Genomic DNA, 19,882 nt, shown 5'->3' with positions numbered 1-19,882 from the left:
AGGCTTGTAAATGCCCTGTTATCAAGCAATCTGGAGAGACTACTAGAGTGCTCCAAACAACTTCAATTGGAGTGTTGTATAACGGTTGTAAATGCTCTATTATCTTTCCATCTGAAGACACTAGTAGAGTGCTCCAAAAACCTTCAATTAGAGTGTTGTATTAGGGTTGTAAATGTCCTATTATCTTTCCATATATAAAGACATAACTAGAGTGCTCGAAACACCTTCATTTGGAGAGATGTATTACGATTGTAAATGCCCTATTATCTGGTCATATAGAGACACTACTAGGGCGCTCCTAACACCTTCAATTGAAGTGTTGTATTAGGGTTTTAAATGCTGTATTATCTTTCCATCTGGAGACACTACTAAAGTGCTCCAAAGACCTTCAATTGGAGTGTTATATTAGGGTTGTAAATGTCATATTATCTTGCCATATTGAGACATAACTAGAGTGCTTGAAACACCTTCATTTGGAGAGTTGTATTAGGATTGTAAATGTCCTATTATCTGGCCATATAGCGATAGTACTAAAGTGCTCCAAACACCTTCAATAAGTGTGTTGTATTAGTGTTATAAATGCCCTATCATCTTGCAATCTGGAGACACTACTAGAGAGCTCCAGACACCTTCAATTGGGGTGTTGTATTAGGGTTGTAAATGTCATATTATCTTGTCATATGGAGACACTACTAAAGTGCTCGAAACACCTTCAATTGGGGTGTTGTATAAGGGTTGTAAATGCTCTATTATCTTTCCTTCTAATTTTGTCTATTTTATGTCTTATTTTCATTGGAATCCTATAGATAGATAACCAATACAATGGGATTGCTGATATGACAGAATTCAGTAATGTTACTTTACCTCCTAATGAGAGTAAAGTACATTTCCAAGACTGGAGTTTATTTTCAATTTTACTAACTAATGGTTGCCAATCCTCTGTATATAGTTTTGTCCAATGTAGTGGGACACACCTAGGTAAGTAATTGGTAGGGAAGACAATTGGCATCCTAGTTGATTAGCTAGGTTAGAAGCTAATTCATTTGAGATATTTAAAGGAATTTTATTGAAATTAATTTTTAATCCAGAAGTGGATTCAAAAGCTAACAACAGGAATTTAAGGTGTTCAACCATCAATGGTTTAGCTTCTAAAAAAAGTAATGTGTCATCTGCAAAGTGCAGATTAAGAATTTTTTAGTTTGTAAAGTTACCTAAACCTGAAATAAATCCAGTTGATTGGGCTTTCATTAGAATTTTATTTAGTATATCAGCCACAAGGTCAAAAAGAAGGGGAGACATTGGATCACCTTGTCTAAGGCCTTTCTTACATGAAAAATAAGATCCTAGTTTGCCATTAAAAGAAACACAAGATCTACCACTTTTGAGAATATCTGTAATCCAATCTATAAATAAACTTTCAAATCCTCTTGATGCTAAGGTTTCAATTAAGAAGTCCCAATTGACTTTATCAAAAGCCTTTTCGAAATCAAGTTTAAGGAGAATTTCTTTTTGCTTAGTTAATCTAACTTGCTTTAGTTAAACTATATTATCTCCTATTAATCTACCCTTGATAAAGGCTGCTTGAGAGTCATCAATTAATGGATCCATTACCTGTGCTAATCTATTTGTTAAGAGTTTTGTGATTAACTTAAAGCTACAATTAATTAGGTTTATAGGTCAAAAATTACTAATGGTTAAGGCATCTGATTTCTTAGGTATGAGGCAAATAGAAGCTAAATTAATTTTAGAGATATCTAATGTTCTGTTATAGAAAGATTGGAATAATAGATCAAGGTCTCAATATGTTTGGTAGAATAAAAAGGAGATGCCATCTGGGCCAGGGGCCTTCGAAGGATTGCAAGAGAAGAGAGTAGTTTTTATTTCATCTAATGTAAATTTATTTTCTAGCATGCCTTACTGTGAGAGTGTAAGTTTGTCAGAATCATTCCAAATGTCATATTTTAATGACAGAATTCTAGTATCAGAAGTGCCTAGTAAGGTTTTGTAGTACGAGGTAATATGATCTTGGAGAATTATTGGATCATACACTGGAGTACCATCTATTTCTAATGAAAGGATGAAATTTTTCTTTTTTCTAATAGAGGCCATTAAATGGAAAAATTTAGTGTTATTGTCACCCTCTAAGAACCATTTAAGTTTTGCCCTTTGTTGCCAATGTAATTCTTCATCCTTATATATTTTATATAAGGTGGTTTGATAATCTCTCCATTGAGAGTGGTCATCTGGTGTGAGGGGATTTGAATCATTAAGGTGCTCAAAGTGTTCTAATTGTTCTAAGATATCAGTTTTCTGTCTTCTCTTTTGACCTTGGAAATTTGCATTCCATCCTCTTATTTTTTGTCATAAGAACTGGAGTTTGAATTTCCAAGAGTTTCCTAAGTCAAGTTCTAATGGAAAACTTGTCCACCATGAGATGATTAATTCAGCAAATCCATCTTGGTCAATCCAAGATTTTTCAAATCTAATTGTTTTGCCTATGTAGGTAGCTAAGGAATCAGTATGTAAAATGAGTGGATTATGGTCTGAATAAATTTGTGGCAATGAAGTGACTATAGAATGAGAGTAATGTGTAAACCATTCATGTGTGCAGAAGAATCTATCTAGTAATGCCTTAGAGGATGCCCCTGATTTTTCACCTCTCTTTTTACCAGCAGCTTCCTTTGCTTTGAGGCGAAGACTGTGGCGAGCCTCTTCTGAGGCGGTCGGTTGAGCTGCATTCCTTGGATTAACAGGGGCTCTTGAGGAGGAGGAAGAGGGGGAGCCAGAGGGGGCTGGTTTGCATTGATCAGGACAGCGGGATCTTCAGGATTTACTACTGGTAGTGGATCTATAGGTATCTATCTAGGAATTAGAGCAGATGGAGGAGCTGGTACAGGTTCTGGCAGTAGGATATGATTTGGGTTAGGGAATGGTTCAGGCAGTAGGATGGGATTTGGGTTAGGGAATGGTTCTAGTAGTAGGATAGGATTTGGGACAGGGAGTGGTTCTGGCAGTAGGATAGGATTTGGGACAGGGAGTGGTTCTGGCAGTAGGATAGGATTTGGGTCAAGGAGTGGTTCTGGTATTGCCTGGCATGTAAAGATTGGTTGAGGCGAGAGTTTAGGTACTATAGGGTTTGGATTTGCTGCTGAAGAAGTAGGGTTGGGTATTGGATCGGGGAGGTTGACAGTTGGAGCTGGTTGAGGCAAAAGAGTGTCTGTCAGACTGACTACTATGGTAGTTGTAGTGGTAGGGGCAGTGACTGGTCTAACGTGAAGGGATGCTGGTTGGAAGGACAGGATCAGATTGTTGTCATTGTGTTGTGAAGATGGAAATTGTGGGAGAGAGTTAGGTAGTTGTATGGGTTGAGTGAAAAGGAAAGAACCAGATGTCATTGGATCTGGATTAGGAGAGGCTCTTGTTAGAGGTGGGGGAAGTGCTATCGTTGGACCTAGGGAAGTTGGTATGGTCCTTTTGCCATTGCTGTTGAAGACTTGTAGGCGAGAGTGACCCCATCTAGGTAGGTCTCCATAATCCTCTACCAATGTCTGAATAGTGAAGGAGGCTTGTGCTCCAGTGACATCAGTAAAAACTAGATGGTGACAGGCTGGGATTACATCTTTGTCTGAGACTCCAATCTTGAGTCTCAATGCAATCATGCTTGAAGTAAGAGGATCATGATCAAGAAGCACACCTCCTAGATCTCTTGCAAGTTATCTGATTTCGGTATCTCGCCATAGATCCTGAGGAAAATTATGAACTTGAACCCAGTAAGCCTTCAGAGGTACGCCTTGGTTGAATCGGTTGAAATCATAGGCAGTAACTGGAAAGTGAACTTCACCAAGCTTGATTGATCCCTCGTTAATGATGTTCTTGCGCCATTCAGGATTGGGGGGGAGAAAAAAGTATTGATTATCCGGTAATTCTTTAGCAATCCAAGTCCATTGGGGAAATGGAAAAGAGTGATGAAGGTTGTCTTAGATATAGATCGGGCCTAGGGAACTAGTATCATGAAGAATCAGGCCTTGCAAAGAGTTTTCCGGAGTTTCATTGTTCCCAGATTGGCATAATACCGGAGAACTGGTAAAGTGTTGGCTTTTGTGATCAAGGGGAAATTAGGCTGAGGTAGCATGGCGATGGTTGGGGAATGAGAAGGTAAGGAGGAGGAAGGATCAAATTTGGGAGAAGGATTGGTGTTGATCGAAGTGGAGAGAAGGGGAGGAGCAGTAGTCTTGACAGTTGAAGTAGATGGATCTTTAATAGAGAAGGCGAGCTCAGGGCAAGCAAAGGATCGGTGACCAGTTTCCTGACATGTGAAACAGACCACCGAGTTACGATAAGAAATTGTTGAGTGTCCAGTGTCGCCACATTTGAAACAGACATCTGAACCTTTTTTAGAGAGAGTACGGAGCCGGTCAAGCTTTGTTGTGGCTCGGTTCTTGATGAAGGTAGGATTCGTTTTAAGGGCAGGTTTCGGTCGGGGGTTGAGGCATTTGCTGATTGGGCGGCATGTAGCGGGTTAGGAAAGAATGGAGTCGTGAATGACATCAGTGAAGGTTCTTGATTTTTGGGGTATAGCAGATCGGGGAATTGGATTTAGAAGACGTATCGTTTTGACTGGGTGGTATGGTGCAGTCCCAGAGGCAGCGTAGACATGGAAGAAAGTTGGAGAGGTGGATTAGGGATTGACGGGACTGAATTTTGATAGGTTGGAGAAGTGGTAAAGAATCATTCCAAGACTCGGTGTAACTCTGCTAGAAAGGATGAGCGTTGGGCCTGATGGCCTATAGTTGGGAAGCGTTCTTGATTTTTCGATCAGGCCAAGATCACCTGAAAATGAGCAATTGTAATACATTAAATGGCAATAATTTAGGCTAAGTGATAGGGAAAATAACGACTTATTTCACCCCTATCAGTGCACAAAGAAGAGTTCGATGCGGTGTAGTCTACCAGAAGACATGATAAAATATGCGCATAGAGGTAACAATCACTAGACTCCTATCATTACGATCAAGCAAAGATAATTAAATTTGTATCCACATGATACACATAGCACCTGTGCGTTTTTAGTTTGTTTAGATATAGCTGATTGTGCTTTTACAGACACTCGTTGTCTAATATCGTGTCTCCGCTTAGTGCTATGGTAGTACATGTTGTAACCTCTAAGATGAAACTCTTTGATGTGCTGTTATTTTTATGTCCTTAATAAAATATGTGCCTACGGGCTTTGTACCCAAAAAAAATAATAATAACTTCTGAACCGACGTGAATTATGACAGTTAGAATAATATAATTAGGGGCACCTTTGGTGTTAATTTTTAACTCTTTTCCCTTTTGATTTGAGGTGTATATATATTTTTTGCTTGCGTCCATATCTGATTCATTTAAATCTGTTGAGGATTTAAAGAGGAAAGTATTTGTATAAAGCTTGGTTTTCTCATTAATATGTATATTTTGCTTGTTTAGCATGTCCAAGCATATGTAGTTCCCTTAAATCAGTTTGTAGATTTAAAGAGGAAAGTATTAGTATACAGCTTAGTTTAGATTTCTAATCGCATTTTCTCAATGTTCCTAATAACTGTATGTTATTCTATAGTATATATTACGCTAGTGCAGCTGAAAATTGAGTCGATAGAGAAGCACACTTTCAAAATCTCCTATTTTCCTGTAAAAAAATAAAATGTTCACGTCCCAATTATAACTAAACATTCTTTCTTTACTTCCCTTTCTTCAACGAAATTAAGAAGCATGCCAATACAGGCCGGAACAAAATCATGGGCCGATCACATGCTGACCAACGCTTATAATTTAAAATTATAATCATGCATTTAGGTTTGAGATTCAATTGAGACTCTTGAGATCCGGGTTATTATTTTTAAGGGAGCTGATAACAGTATTCGCACTGTATCTATAGAGGAATCACCGAAAATTAAATGCAGAAAGATAACTTTCTGCGGAGATCTCAAAAGTTTCACAATTTGAATTTTTTTTTCTAAAGTATAAATACATATGTAATTTTTTCTTTCAAATTGAGATCCATGATGACGTATTTTCAGGCTCATCGTCACGCAAGTATTTATACGTATACTTTCAAGTATTTTTTAGATATGACACTTAAAGTATTAATATCTAAGCATTGAAAGTATTTACCTATGATGTCAACTATTATTGTTAGAGAAAGGTTGACGCGGAAACGATTGGAGAACTGAAAAAGGAATGATCATAACAAATTATGCATCAAAGTATTAATATCTTATTTTTCAAGTGTTAATATCTTATCTTCTAAGTATTTATATCTACAAAGGTATAAATATCTAAGTATTTTTACATATTGACACTGAAAGTATTAATATTTAAGTACTAAAAGTATTTATACATATGCACTAAAGTGTTTATACCTATGAGGTCGACTATTTTTGTTAGAAAAAGATTGACGAGAGAACGATTGGGGAACTGAAAAAGAGATAATTATAAGAAGTTACACATCAAAGTATTAATATCTTATTTTTCAAGTGTTAATATCTTATCTTCCAAGTATTTATATCTACGATGGTTGATGTGAAGTTGAATGCAGGAACTGTGAAAGGGGACCATATAATTAGCGGATACCATAGAAAAAGGGTGTTGCTGGGATTTTAGAATAATAATTAGTAGGGACTATATAATATATTTTTTAAATAATTAGTGGGGACCATAGTACATCATTTCTCTAGGTGCGGGTACTGTAGCATGGGTACAGTGCAGGTAATGTAATGGGTACAGTGCAGGTAATGTAGTGCGGGTACTGAAATAATTACTCTATTTTTAATTAAAGAATATTGAGACCCGGTTGTTATTTTTATTTTATTTTTAAAATAAGTTTCCTCAGATGTTATTTTTTAAATACTTTTTACGAAAATTAAACATACTTCAATCTGTAAAGAAAGCAATAGTCTGTAATAGAAATTTAATACCGCAATAATTATAATTATAATTTCCTACGTTTCATATAAACGAACCGGACTGACAGTTACATGTTTTAATTAATTATAGGTGTTGGGTTGTACCCACTTCAAGATTTTGAATGCAACAATAACATATTAACATTGGAAAAATGCCGAATCAGAAATATTCTATTTTTTTAATAGAAAAGATATCTCATAGGTGAAAAATTATTTACTTGGATGTTATCCAGTAAAATTTGTGACATCAGATTCAAATTAAGAATGAAAGCATTTTCCACATTAATTTTGAAATGTAATAAATATTTTTGTCAAATCAACAAACTTTACATCAAGCATGCACGCTTTAGACATGAATGAAACTTGAAAGAGACCATTTTCTGGGGGCCACACGAGTCATATTCTAGCTCAAGTAAAATTTTCATGCAAAACCCTATACTTCTATAAAAATTAGCGTTACCCTTGTCTGACTAGTACTTAGATGAAATCTTGGTTTCTTATGAAAAAGTTTACATGTCAACTTTCAACAAGCAAAAAGTTTCTTAAGAAAATTTCAAGGCGGCAAAAAACTTAATAGTAATATCACAATATCTATATTCATCCCTTCAAATTTTCTCTCTCCTCGTCTATCTTGATAGAATAGTTCAATCTGTGTGATGTCCGTAAAGTCTAATACAACTCTTAAATATAATATAATTATTTTGTGATCATCAGCATGAATTACAGGCTAAACATGTTATTTATCATGAGGGTTTAAACACCTCTATTTTTTGTCTCTGTTATGCCTCTATTTTTCAAAACACAAATAACTCAAAATTTAAAAATTAAAAGTCTAAATAAAAATGTTGGATATGATCTACATCATTTTATCTATGCACAAGTAAAAAATTATGACATTTCAACATTGTTTTAGTTGTCATCGTGAACTCGTAAAAATGTACTAATATGGATAATTTATAGACGTTGATTTTTTTCAACTTATTAATTCTTATAAAAATAAAATTGAAATGTGATAACTTTTTATAAGCATATAGAGAAAATAACAGAGATCACATCTAACAGTTTTATTTTGACATTTTTTATTACAATTTTGAGTTATTCACGTTTTTTAAAAATGAAAGCATGACGGAGGCACAAAAAATGAAAGTATTTGAACTCTCCTCATTTATCATTATGTAATTTTATAATATTTAAAAATAAAAATTTATCTGTGACTTATATGTGCTTAATATATTTTATAGAAACGTTCTCAAAAACGAAGTTTGAGCAACAACCACAATAACTAATAAGTATAGGGTTCATATAAAATTTACATTCATCCAACAGTTGGGAAACTCATTGAAAATAGACATATGTGCAATGTGCTTAAGTTACATTATAACCCTTAAATAATATAATTATTTTGTAGTCATCTGCATGATCACCGCGAGAGCTAAACACATTATATACATTTTTAGTATTTTAAAGAAAGAAAAACTTATTTGTGCCTTATACTCGCTTAAAATATTTTACAAAAAAAAAAAAATCTCAAAACAGAGAACTAGCATTTGATTTAGTAACAAAGACACATAATTTCTATGTGAGAAGTCATGGATTCGAAATCCGGATGAGAAAAATCATATTAAATGGTTTGGTGGCTTAACATCCAACTTTTACTTCAAAAAAAAAAAAAATTCAAAACTGATCAACAATCATAATATCTAATAAGTAATAACTATTGGGTCCGAAATAAAATTTACATTCATCCAAGTATCCAACAGTTGCAAAACTCTTTTTCTGTACCATCTAGCCTCTACACCCAAAATAAATCCCAAAAAAAAAAGAAATCTGAAATCCACAAAAAGTTGAATAAACAACCTCCCAGTTACCTGGCATCAATCCCTGTCATTGGTAGAGGTGCAGGAGTCGGAGTCGGAGTCGGTACCGGTACTTCCTGAGGAGTTGTCAGTAACGGTATTGTGGCATTTGTTCTGTTTTTTGCTTGAGCATTCTCCATTAAGGAACTCATCATTCTCCTTGATTTTATTTCGTTGACTTCATCGGTAATCAAATCTTGGCAATTAAAAGAAAATGTGGAAAAAACGGATCAATATTCAAGCTAACCGGTACCAATTGATAGCTTAAGGAAAACGAATTCAATGTATTATGAAGATATTGTTTCAAACTTTCGATTCTGAACCATTGATATTGAAATCGGTAAATCATAATCACCTTATTCAAAAAATAAAGGCTTTGCAAGCAACATATAACCAGAGAGCGGTATGAAATGCCAGATGTATAATAATTTTCTACTAGGAAATGGATCCGGATTTGTTTTAAAACAAGTTGAGATTACTAAGATGAAAAGAATTACCTTGTGATTCACCATTAGCATTTGCATTAGCTGACATGAAGATGAGTGTTGGAGTAATGATAGTGATCAAGCTCCAACAAACAAAGATCAACACATAAGCTCTAGGTGGCATTTCATAAGCTCTAGGCCGTGGCATTTTTTGTTTCTTTCTTGCACTTCAGACGAGGTGATGGGGAAGAGAAAGAGGAAGAGAGAGTCAGAGAGACTAAACAATGAATTTTGCTTCAATGGAGGAGAAGAGCCAGAGAGAGAGAGAGGAGGTTGGGTTATGGGAATTAAATAAAAAGGAATCTGTTGAGCACCCCAATTAGTATTCCTGTTTTTATGAGATGGCTGTGATGTAATTTATTAAGTGTAGACTATATATTGTATTGTTCATGGAATGATTTGTTAAGTGAATAAGTAAAATTTTATAATATATTATTGAGTATTGACGATGATATTAATTGTTTTACAGTTGTTATGATTATCGTTTTGAATTTTTTTTAATTTATAATGCATAAATAGAGTTACAACTTCAAAAAAAAAAAATCGCTATTTCATCTCATCTGTCTAAATTTCTCACATCTTGATTGGATGACTCTAGTGATAAATACTTTAATTTCTCTCTTCTTATAAAGAAATATGTGTTTAATATACATAAGAAGCAATATAATTTTACAGGATACAAATGTGGAGTAAAAAAGATATTTTATATAATTTTCTTAAATGATTTCAGTTTTGTAGTTGCTTTAATTGAAGTATATATATGATTCATCCTTCTAAGTGGATGGCAAACATATATATATATATATATATAGGTTGTGGCTAATTTGCTACCGGTAGTGTTGCCGCCTTTTTTTTTATTTTGTGATGTCCAAACAACAAGTCCAAACCGTTAGATATTTAATCTATACTATAATCTACTTGGAGACCAAATTTTACATTTTTTGGAATTTTTTTACTATTTATTAAGCTGGTTTGAAAACCACTGATTTCAATGCTGCAGAAATTTACTGAAATCAGCAGTTTTCAAACCAGCTTAATAAATAGTAAAAAAATTCCAAAAAATGTAAAATTTGGTCTCCAAGTGGATTATAATATAGATTAAACATCTAACGGTTTGGATTTGTTATTTGGACATCACAAAAATAAAAAAGGACGGCAGCACCTCCGGCAAAAATGCTGCCGGCAGCAAATTAGCCGGACCCTATATATATATTAAACGAGGAGTTGAGCTATGGTGCATTGCAATGCATGGAGGGGTTTGTGCATTGGACCATAAATCTAAAATTCAAAATCCAAATGGCCGATCCAAACCATTCATCTTGTTCTCCATATTAATATGTGCTTGGAGACCAAATTTTACATTTTTCTGAATTTTTTTACTATTTATTAAGTATTTTACAAAATTGTTGATCCAACGGTGGCTGCTGATTTTACTGTTTTGTTAAGCCACCGTTGGATCAACAATTTTGTAAAATACTTAATAAATAGTAAAAAAATTCAGAAAAATGTAAAATTTGGTCTCCAAGCACATATTAATATGGAGAACAAGATGAACGGTTTGGATCGGCCATTTAGATTTTGAATTTTAGATTTATGGTCCAATGCACAAACCCCTCCATGCATTGCAATGCACCATAGCCCAACTCTTAAACGAGAAGCATAAATAAACATATATGTAAGTTGACTTTTAGAAGCAGTGGATTCATATATAAAAAAAAATAACCAAGCATTTTCTTGGGAGACCGTTAATAGTCACAAATTTCAAATATTAATTGTGCAATATTAGTACGGCACATTATCATAGGGTCTAACTAATAACCCATTAAAAACAAGTGCCTGAATAATTTATAACGCAAAACATTGCATTATTGGGATCCGGTTGATTTTCTAATGTCGTCGAAACATGCGAAATCAGAAGCAACAATAATTAACAAGGTAATAATAATAGTTGACAGCCAATAGGGAAGTGGAAACCTTTGAGAACTAGAAAAAAAGCGTTTCCAGTGTAACGATTGCTGACGGAATCGGTGGTGGTCCAATAGCAATCGCACCAATTTTTTTTTTTTTTTTTTTTTTTTTTTTTAGAAAAAACTCTTAGGTAATCGCATCAAATTCGATCTAATGTTAAGTCGAATTTGTCTAATATGTATCAAGATTTGTAAATATATTTTTAAGATTCATGCAAATATATGTATATAAATCTTGATGTAAAATCAGACTGTTCCGGCTGATCAAATTGAATTTGGTCCAATATCTATCGAAAAGCCTCAACTCCTTTGTTGACGTGTAGGAGCTAGTAGGGCTGACAAAAAAATCGTAACTTGGGGTTCGCTTAAGTCTGGTTCAAAAAAAACACTTGTAATTGGTTCGCTTGATTCTGATTCGACTCATTATTAGCGAGTTCAAACTTAATCCAATTTTGCTCGTGATGACTCAGTGTTTTACTTTTTTCACTATTATCTCTCTGTGTCCAATGTAAAAGAATGAAGCTCGTGGTATATATACACTGCTTACAGTAATATCAGATCAAAAAAATAATTTTGTCTATGCATGACTTGCAGCATTAACGAGTTAGATTGTGTTTGACTTGACTAAAAACAGACTTGATTTAGCTCAACTCATTCTGACATGAGCCCAGTCCGAAATTTTTCTAACTCAGCTCGGCTCGTTTACGGTATTAGAAGCTACCTACCTTTGTGTAAGGGTGTAAACGGTTGAATACAGATAGTTATGAATAGTTAAAAAAATTACGGTATTATTATCTGTTATAATTTTTCAGATACGAATACAGATACGGATAACTTCGAATACAGATACAGATAGTTTCAAATACAGATACATGATCTGACAAAATTAGATAATATTCGATCCGTTTACACCCCTACCTTTGTGTATTATCCATCTTAAAATTTTACAATTATCTCAAGTTCAGTGTGTGTTGAGTTGTCACACGGAGTGGTATTGTGTTGATGCCACAGAAAATATCGTTAATGAAGGAGTGCGCTTACAGCAGCCCACGTTTTGTCATCCCACGGAAATTTCCGTTTTATCAATTGGTGATCTGAGCCGTCGGATCATAAATAATTTTTTGGTTAACACTTGGCACTCGGCATTGATTTTGTTCATAACATAAGATATTTGTAACATGTTGTTAAAGAGAAAAACCAAACTGAAAATAAAGCTTCGTTTTTTACTTCTGTTTCATTTTTTTTTAAACTCTCATTGGTACTTAGTTTTAAAAAAAAAACAATTAACAAAAATAAATTGGTTGTTGGACTTTGAGTTGCATCAAATTGTCCTTCAATTTTGTAAAGATAATATTCTTTGTGTAGGAAATCTCTTGATTGAAATCCGATTAAAGATTTTTTATGGATATTAAATAGTTGGATGGTTTGACTTCTAACTTTTATTTCAAATAAAAAATGTCCTTCGTTTTTTTTTTTTTGAAGTTAATCATTCAAGTGTTCTCAAATTAATCCTTCTAATTCAGTTCTTTAGTGAAACTTAAAAGGAGACTAATTTAGGTTAGCATAGTAATTTGGTTCAAGGACTAACTCTGCTTTTTCTATTTTAAATTAAAAGACTAATTTGGTGCAAATAGAATATTGGGTACCAACTTGTTTTCTCTTTTATAAATTCAGAGACCAAAATCTAATTTTTCTCAAGAAAAAAAAATAGTCACGGTATCTTTGGTAGAAAAATTGTTGCCTTTCCTAATCTGTGATTATAGAATGGGACAAGTTGAGATTGTTTTATTAGGAACTAATGATTGATATTGGATCTTAGTAGGTTGCTTTTGGATTGGTTAAAGATTTGTTTGGCCTTCTATACTGTACGAAATCAGGGGATAACAATAGAAAATTTGCTCCTTTAGATCGTTTTAAGAAGAAAAAGAATCATAATTTTGACCATCAGATAAACCAAGGGCAATATCAACAAAACTAAATATAATAAATTACACATTTTTAACAAATATTATAGTTTGATTTCTGATAATTGAGAGATCATTGGCACTTATGTTTGAACACTTAAATAGAATAAAAATTGTTGTTTTTGTCGTGTTTGATTCTCGCCATATAATATGATAGACGTATAAATAATATTTCATTACAAAATTTCCGTCAACCAATGAATTAATAATGGAGAAAGGAGAGGTAGCACAATTGGCTAGAAAAATGTTCTAGAGTTATTATACCCAAAGGTCGAGAGTTCGATTCCCCCTCATGAACCTTGGTAGCTACTACCAAGTTTTCAAAAAAAAAAAAAAATGAATTAATAATGACACATCTATGGCTCTATGCTTTAATAATGTATAGAGACTTACCCATACCGTTACTATTTTTATCTTGCTCAGAAAACATTATAATTTATATTCTCAAATATTTACATTGACCATTTCTTTTTTTGATGGTTACATTGATCATTTTCATTTGAAATTTTCTGTCCCTAAGCTTTAACTTGGGATTATTAAGAATATAAATGGTGCATGTTGAGCAGGAGGCATGTACTTGATATGCTACCATCCATCTTCACCGAAAAAAGGACAATGTAGCAACAACTCATTACAATGAAGAATTTAAAGATATTGTTAACGAATAAGTAGTTCCCAATCCAAGTGTAGATTGGAAACTTACATTTAAATTGAGAAAATTGTTTATCGAATTTGCATAAGAAATCATGTGCGAGTCAACTGGAGTTAGAATTGAAGGGAGGCAGTTCACGAGGACAAATAATCCTGTGCTTTGATTCCCCCCTCAAGTTTCTCATGACGAGCGTGCGACATTAATAAAACATAAGCTTTACGATGTGGGTTGTGGGGCATCCAAATTTATTAATGGGTTAATTTCTTTGTACAGGCGGGTTAAAAGAATTATATTTTTAGCATTTATAGCTCCAATGTTGCTTGGCAAGTGGGAACGGTTCCTCATCTGATAATGAATTTGGAAATCTGGAGAACAGCCTGATTGGGACCTCTGATTAGTTCTTAGACGTGTGACATGTTACATTTGTTGGCATTGGTTCAATGGGTTCATTGCTTGACCATGCATATAAAATATCTCTTGGTAAGTGCATAGAATTCATTGTGTTATCGCAAATCTAGGATCTTGCGTAGCACAGTCATGTGCACTGTTAGAAAATAAAGTGCATGGTCCGCGCATGATTTAAATAGATGAGAAAGTTGCAATAAATAACACAAGTGCATAACAACCAAGTAATCTAGGAGAAGTAATTAATTAAACTTAAAATATGGAATTTGCACGAGATAAAATAATAGTAAAAAAAATGAATTAGGAAATACTTTGATGTCCTAGGGTAGACTATTACAACCAACTGACAAAGAATTCGAGTATAGGTTTCATCTTCAAATATTCTGGAAAATCAGATAACAAATTCTTCTTCCCTTTTGCAAGCTGTATTCCTTTCACAGCAAACAAACCCTATCCTATATCAATCTTTTGACACGCTGCTGCTTGCAGAGCTCTTCTTTCCACCGTATTTCTGACCAAAGGACACAATTAAGTTAACATAAGGGGAAAATTAAGGATGGATTATATGATACTGGACTATGATAAATTTGAATTGTACAATTATAAAATGGCACCACAACCATACTATTGTGACCATTTTTTCTCTTATTGTGTTCAGTTGAGATCTAGCAGAGACCAATGATTGTTCCAATTTAGCATTTGACTATGCTACTTTATATGGCCTTTTTTTCAACTAGAGCACTGTGTTTGCTTTTATTAATCAAACCTTGTTTAAACTTTTACCAAGTCCACTGTATAACAATAAATTCAATTATATGAATTTACAGACCAAAAACATATCAATTTATTTTCAAGATGCAAGTTTTTGAAAAATACAGATAAAATGATAACAGGCCCAACTAAAAGACTCCGCTAATTCAAGTTTCTCAAATGAAGCAACACTACTGAGAACAAAACCAACTGAAAAGACTCCTCTAAGCTTTGAAATTTCTCTAATGCAAAACACTACTATTAACCCTATAAAAGGTAATAAGAGTACAAACTTCTGAATTCTGAAATCCAGCAATCCACATATAGTATACCAATGCAGGATGAAACACGTCATAACTCAATATCATATATTCTCTCTACTACGTGCTTTAATGGAATTTATAAGCAAATCATGCAATTAGGACAATCTACATTCAATTATTCATCAAACCATGATTTAATCCAATATTTAACCATGGTAAATGTCAATTAAGAAAAAGTTCGCACCAAAAGCCTCCTTTTATCCTGATTTTTAGCAAATAAAAACACAAAAAGGAGTTGCAACCTAGCAACCAAACTAACTAAACTATCAGCAGTTTCTAATTATGAGCAATTATAGTAAAGACGGAAAATCAAAATCAGAAAAAGAAAGCTGTGCTCACCTGCTTGCCTAAGTTGAAAGGCACATACTTGTACTTGACCATATGTAGGATCTGGCGCTTCATTGTAAGAACGAAAAGTACCACCCAGTAGCAGAGAAGAATTGGCCAGAAGACTGGTACATCGAAAACTGAGAAGAAGGTCATCATGAAAGCAATACACAGAGCCTTTGTGATGGCGTACCTGAAGCAAGAAGAACAACCACAATAATTATGGTACTAGTATACATGTTGGTTTCATTTGGGATTTGGCCACTTTCAACTTTTGTTTTCTCCTTGGGTTTGTTGAACTTTCAAGCTATGAAGAAGAAAGTTCTTTTGAAAATTGATCACTACAATATTCAAGCCAGGTAGAGTAACATTTTCTGCAATGTGCCAGCTTTGTTTCGGGGTGACTTACATATTATCTAATATAATTTCGTTTCATTTGATACTGCACCAGTCAGATAACTACTATATGTGATACTAGCAAGTATTGGCTTGATTTTGTATTAGTTAATATCTAGCAAGAAAAACCCAAACTTTGAAATATGGTCCTCTAATCAGTATATACCAGCCATCTTGCATATAACAAACAGCTTATTGCAAAGCAGGCCCATATTTTCATCATTTTCCAAAATAATTTTCTTTCCCATATTTACAACTTACACATTCTTGTGTTATGTGCACATAGAACCCAACTGTGAAATTCAAGTTTAACTAAATGCAGAATTACTAAAATAATTAATATTCACCAGACCAAGCCTCTTTATGATCAGTTTATTCAAAATCAGAAACTTTTAAAAATCATCTAATAGTGAGTTTTCACTAAGACGTGTAAAAATCTAAACATTGGTTACGTTTGCAAGAAATATTAGGCATTACGCACAAATATATGGTAGATAAAAAATCCTGTAGTACGCAATAGACTGATTCACAATCATTCCATTAACTACAGATCTCAGTTCCACAGTACAATTCAAGTGTTGTTTTAGTACTAGCTCCAACAAACATAAAATTGTGTTGAAGTTTGACAAGGCAAAAATCAAGGAACAAACTTAATCCACTCAGCCCAAAAAGGAAACTAATTAAACTTACCAGAATTTAAACTCAGGGAGGCGGCGAATAAAGGGTTTGAACTCGTCAGAGCCCTTCATTGGGAGGGCCGGCCCATCAGAGACCTCCTGCTCAGGGTCCACCATGGGGGATAGAAACCCTATTAACAGGTTGAGCAAGTATATTCCAAGCCCATATGTAACAATGTAGAACCCTTGCAAAAAATAAACTCGCACAGCATACAACAGGGCAACAGCACAGGTCCCACCCCACCTACCAGCAGTGTGAGGTGTTGCCCTGTCAAGGTAGTACTGGAACTTCCGTGATAAATCGGAGCGAAACTTGTCGAATGGTATTGGATCACCAGCTGGTTGCTCCATGTCTGCTGCTGCTTGAGAATTAAGCATATAGAAGATAAATGGAAAGAAAAGGAAAACTAAGGGCAAAGAGGGTTTGTTCTAAACATCTAAGATAAATATCAACAGCCTAGCTGACAATGAATTTAGTGCAATTCAAATAACTGCCGCAATCTTAATTCGTTGCTCGCAGTTGGGTCTGAATGCTGGTCCATTTAACATATATTTGGTCCTGATAGGTTCTAAGTTAGCTCCTACTACAAGTATTTTATCATAAAAAGGATGAAAAGTCGCAAAAAGAAAACATAACATACATATACAGAAGTAAAATAAAAGGAAATTGTATAAGCTAGATAGATTTCACCCAATGTACCTAAGACATGACTAAGTTCTTCTCTTCTAATCCTATTATTCTAGAAATAAGAGCATCAGGTGCAGTAACAAAGAATAAATTGCTTATGTCAAAAAGTATTTATATAATACCACATTTTGTACCCAGCAACTTTGTTGGAAATACAAATGCATCATGCTATTATGTTAAGTAGACGAACTACTAATTTCCTCTTGAAAAAGAAAAATGTATCTTATAACCACTTTTGCGATATTATCAAAAAGCTAGTCTCTAATGACAAGTGCCTCAATACAGTAGCATTCATTCATGCAACAATGATAGCATAGCTTGCAAGCTGAAAAGACTGTAGCAACTTAGTCTAGCTCATATCCTTCTTAATGTAGTCTAACATAAATAAGTAAATAATCATTGAGTTTAGTCAACAATATATTTCTTCAAATGTTCAATTAGGGGGATTTGTGCATTAACAACTTTTTTCAGAGAAAAAAAAATTTTGTTGAAAGTTCTAAGATAAATTATTAGAAGAATGTCAGTTTAAAAAACATTTTGCTAAGATGCCTAAGATAAAAATAGGACTCAACTGAAAACGAAATGAGATTTCTTTCAGTAATAATATTTCATCCACAAGTTATAAGCTTTTAATGCTGATCTACTCATGCATGGGTTTCCAATTCAATATAGTATAAATATAGTACCTTCAGAAAACAATATTGAGGGAACAATATGATTTGAGATGTCTCGTTATTACTATTCTAGACTACTACATGTATTCAGTAAAATTTCAAAATAACCAAAATTTACTAAAGCACCCTTACTACACGAATTTAGGATTATAACTGTAAGAAAACAACGTACTCAATTATACTAGTTAGCTCACTTTACCTATGAAAATAATCAAAATTAGTAAATTTTAAATTCCCTATACTCTATCCCAATTTGAGGATACTATTTCAAGACACTCATATAGGAGCAGAAGTGACATTAAGCCTTAAAAAAAACGGTGGAAAGGCACCCAAAACAGGAATTGAAGTTCTTCAAGTATTACTACGATACTAATTCAAAAGGAGAATTATTACTATGGATAGGCAATGCTATAGCTTTTGTGCAAACTGACACAAAGTATGAAGGCCTGACCCAAGCTGGTCAATACTCAGCTTGCATATCTACACAAGATTTGGATTTTCCCCCGGAAAAAAGTACCATCTAGAGATTTATGAACCAAAATCCTAATCCCAACCTAGCAAATCTCAATTAATCTTATTTCGTTTCCTTCCATTTAACAATGTAAAAGCTAAGAAAAATTAGGGTTTGCATAAGCACACCTACCTCCTGATCTAGGCTAGGCGGAGTCGAAGATCGCCAGAGAGCAGCCTCCGGCGAGATTCGGCTAAGGTTAGGGTTTCAGATCAGGCGATACGATCCGCTACACAGAGAGAGAGAGAGAGAGAGAGGGGATACGGACAAGTTGGTTGGAAGGGAACGACGCTAGACTGGGAGAGCGTTAATTCACCTAGTAGAAAGGTAAACAAAGAAGAGATAGTACACGTGGAAATTAGTTTGGGGGATTGTACATCTGTTTGGTACGCTCTTTTACGCAGTTGATCACATAATCACATGCTTGTGTTTGGACTTTGGAGATTGATTCCTGTTATACGCTAACTATTGATTTCCACGGTTTACCCCCAGCTTTAAAGGAGATTACTAAAAAGAGAAGCGATTGAAATAAGCATAAATTATTAACAACGATATATCATATAGTTACGTTTACCTGTTAATTTCTTTTTCTTTTTTTTGAAATTCTGATAGAAGCTATAATTTCATTTCATTGATTTAACAAGTTTGTATTTGACGAGTTGTTTGGAATTTTAAATAGACGGTAATGGAAATCAAATACACGAACATAAATTACTCGCATTATTTTGGCGTGTACCAATTGATAGCACCCTTGGATCATTAAAATTGCCTATTAGATTTTATATAGTTTGAATATTAGATAACAATCCATTAGACGTAGCTAAATTTGCAAATTACTAGTAATATTTAATTTTATGATAAACGGTAAATACTGTAACTTTTCAATTTTTATAGTATCATTAAGACCGTCAAAAATCCTATTATCTTAAAAAGAAAAAATAATGCATAGAAATTAGTTGTTCTATTTCGAACTTCGAAGGTTATTTTGACAAAAATTTGCCCCATATCAAATTCAATAAGATCTTTTAATTCCTGAAGTTGTGTCTTCGGTATTAGTTGTTCATTCCATTTGTGCCATTTACCGCACAAATATCCTCGTAAAATATTGTAAATGCCTGACTATACAAATTGAAATATGAAACAATTCAAGATTAAACACATGATGGCAATATAAATATAAACATGTAGGAATCGCATAATTTCAACAGTAGGAATTTGTGCCTGCAAATAGTATATAAAAATGACGCAAGAGAATGAAATTTGTAG

General features: G+C 33.9%; 1 protein-coding gene and 1 long non-coding RNA gene across 6 annotated transcripts; both read right to left on the bottom strand.

Moving 5' to 3' along the window:
• Positions 1-8,622: 8,622 nt before the first annotated feature.
• LOC144564631 (uncharacterized) lies at positions 8,623-9,545 on the bottom strand. Its single transcript, XR_013514681.1, has 2 exons — positions 9,295-9,545; positions 8,623-8,993 (listed from the first exon to the last, which is right to left on the bottom strand). It is a non-coding gene; the product is annotated as an uncharacterized LOC144564631 (long non-coding RNA).
• A 4,950-nt stretch (positions 9,546-14,495) lies between these two features.
• Positions 14,496-18,986, bottom strand: LOC144564044 (protein RER1B-like). 5 transcript variants are annotated; one of them, XM_078313540.1, is made up of 4 exons: positions 18,749-18,986; positions 16,757-17,099; positions 15,683-15,863; positions 14,496-14,781 (listed from the first exon to the last, which is right to left on the bottom strand). In XM_078313540.1, the coding sequence occupies exons 2-4, from the start codon at positions 17,092-17,094 to the stop codon at positions 14,731-14,733; spliced, it is 570 nt and encodes a 189-aa protein (XP_078169666.1). In that variant the 5' UTR covers positions 17,095-17,099; positions 18,749-18,986; the 3' UTR covers positions 14,496-14,730. The 5 variants fall into 5 exon arrangements, with proteins under 5 accessions (XP_078169666.1, XP_078169667.1, XP_078169665.1 ...); XM_078313541.1 differs by having other exon boundaries at positions 16,757-17,102; positions 18,749-18,981; XM_078313539.1 differs by having other exon boundaries at positions 18,745-18,948.
• Positions 18,987-19,882: the final 896 nt, after the last annotated feature.

The sequence above is a fragment of the Carex rostrata genome, chromosome 13 (assembly GCF_964058835.1).
Source record: "Carex rostrata chromosome 13, lpCarRost1.2, whole genome shotgun sequence".
Taxonomy (NCBI): domain Eukaryota; kingdom Viridiplantae; phylum Streptophyta; class Magnoliopsida; order Poales; family Cyperaceae; genus Carex; species Carex rostrata.
This window is presented reverse-complemented; position numbering and strand designations above follow the sequence as displayed.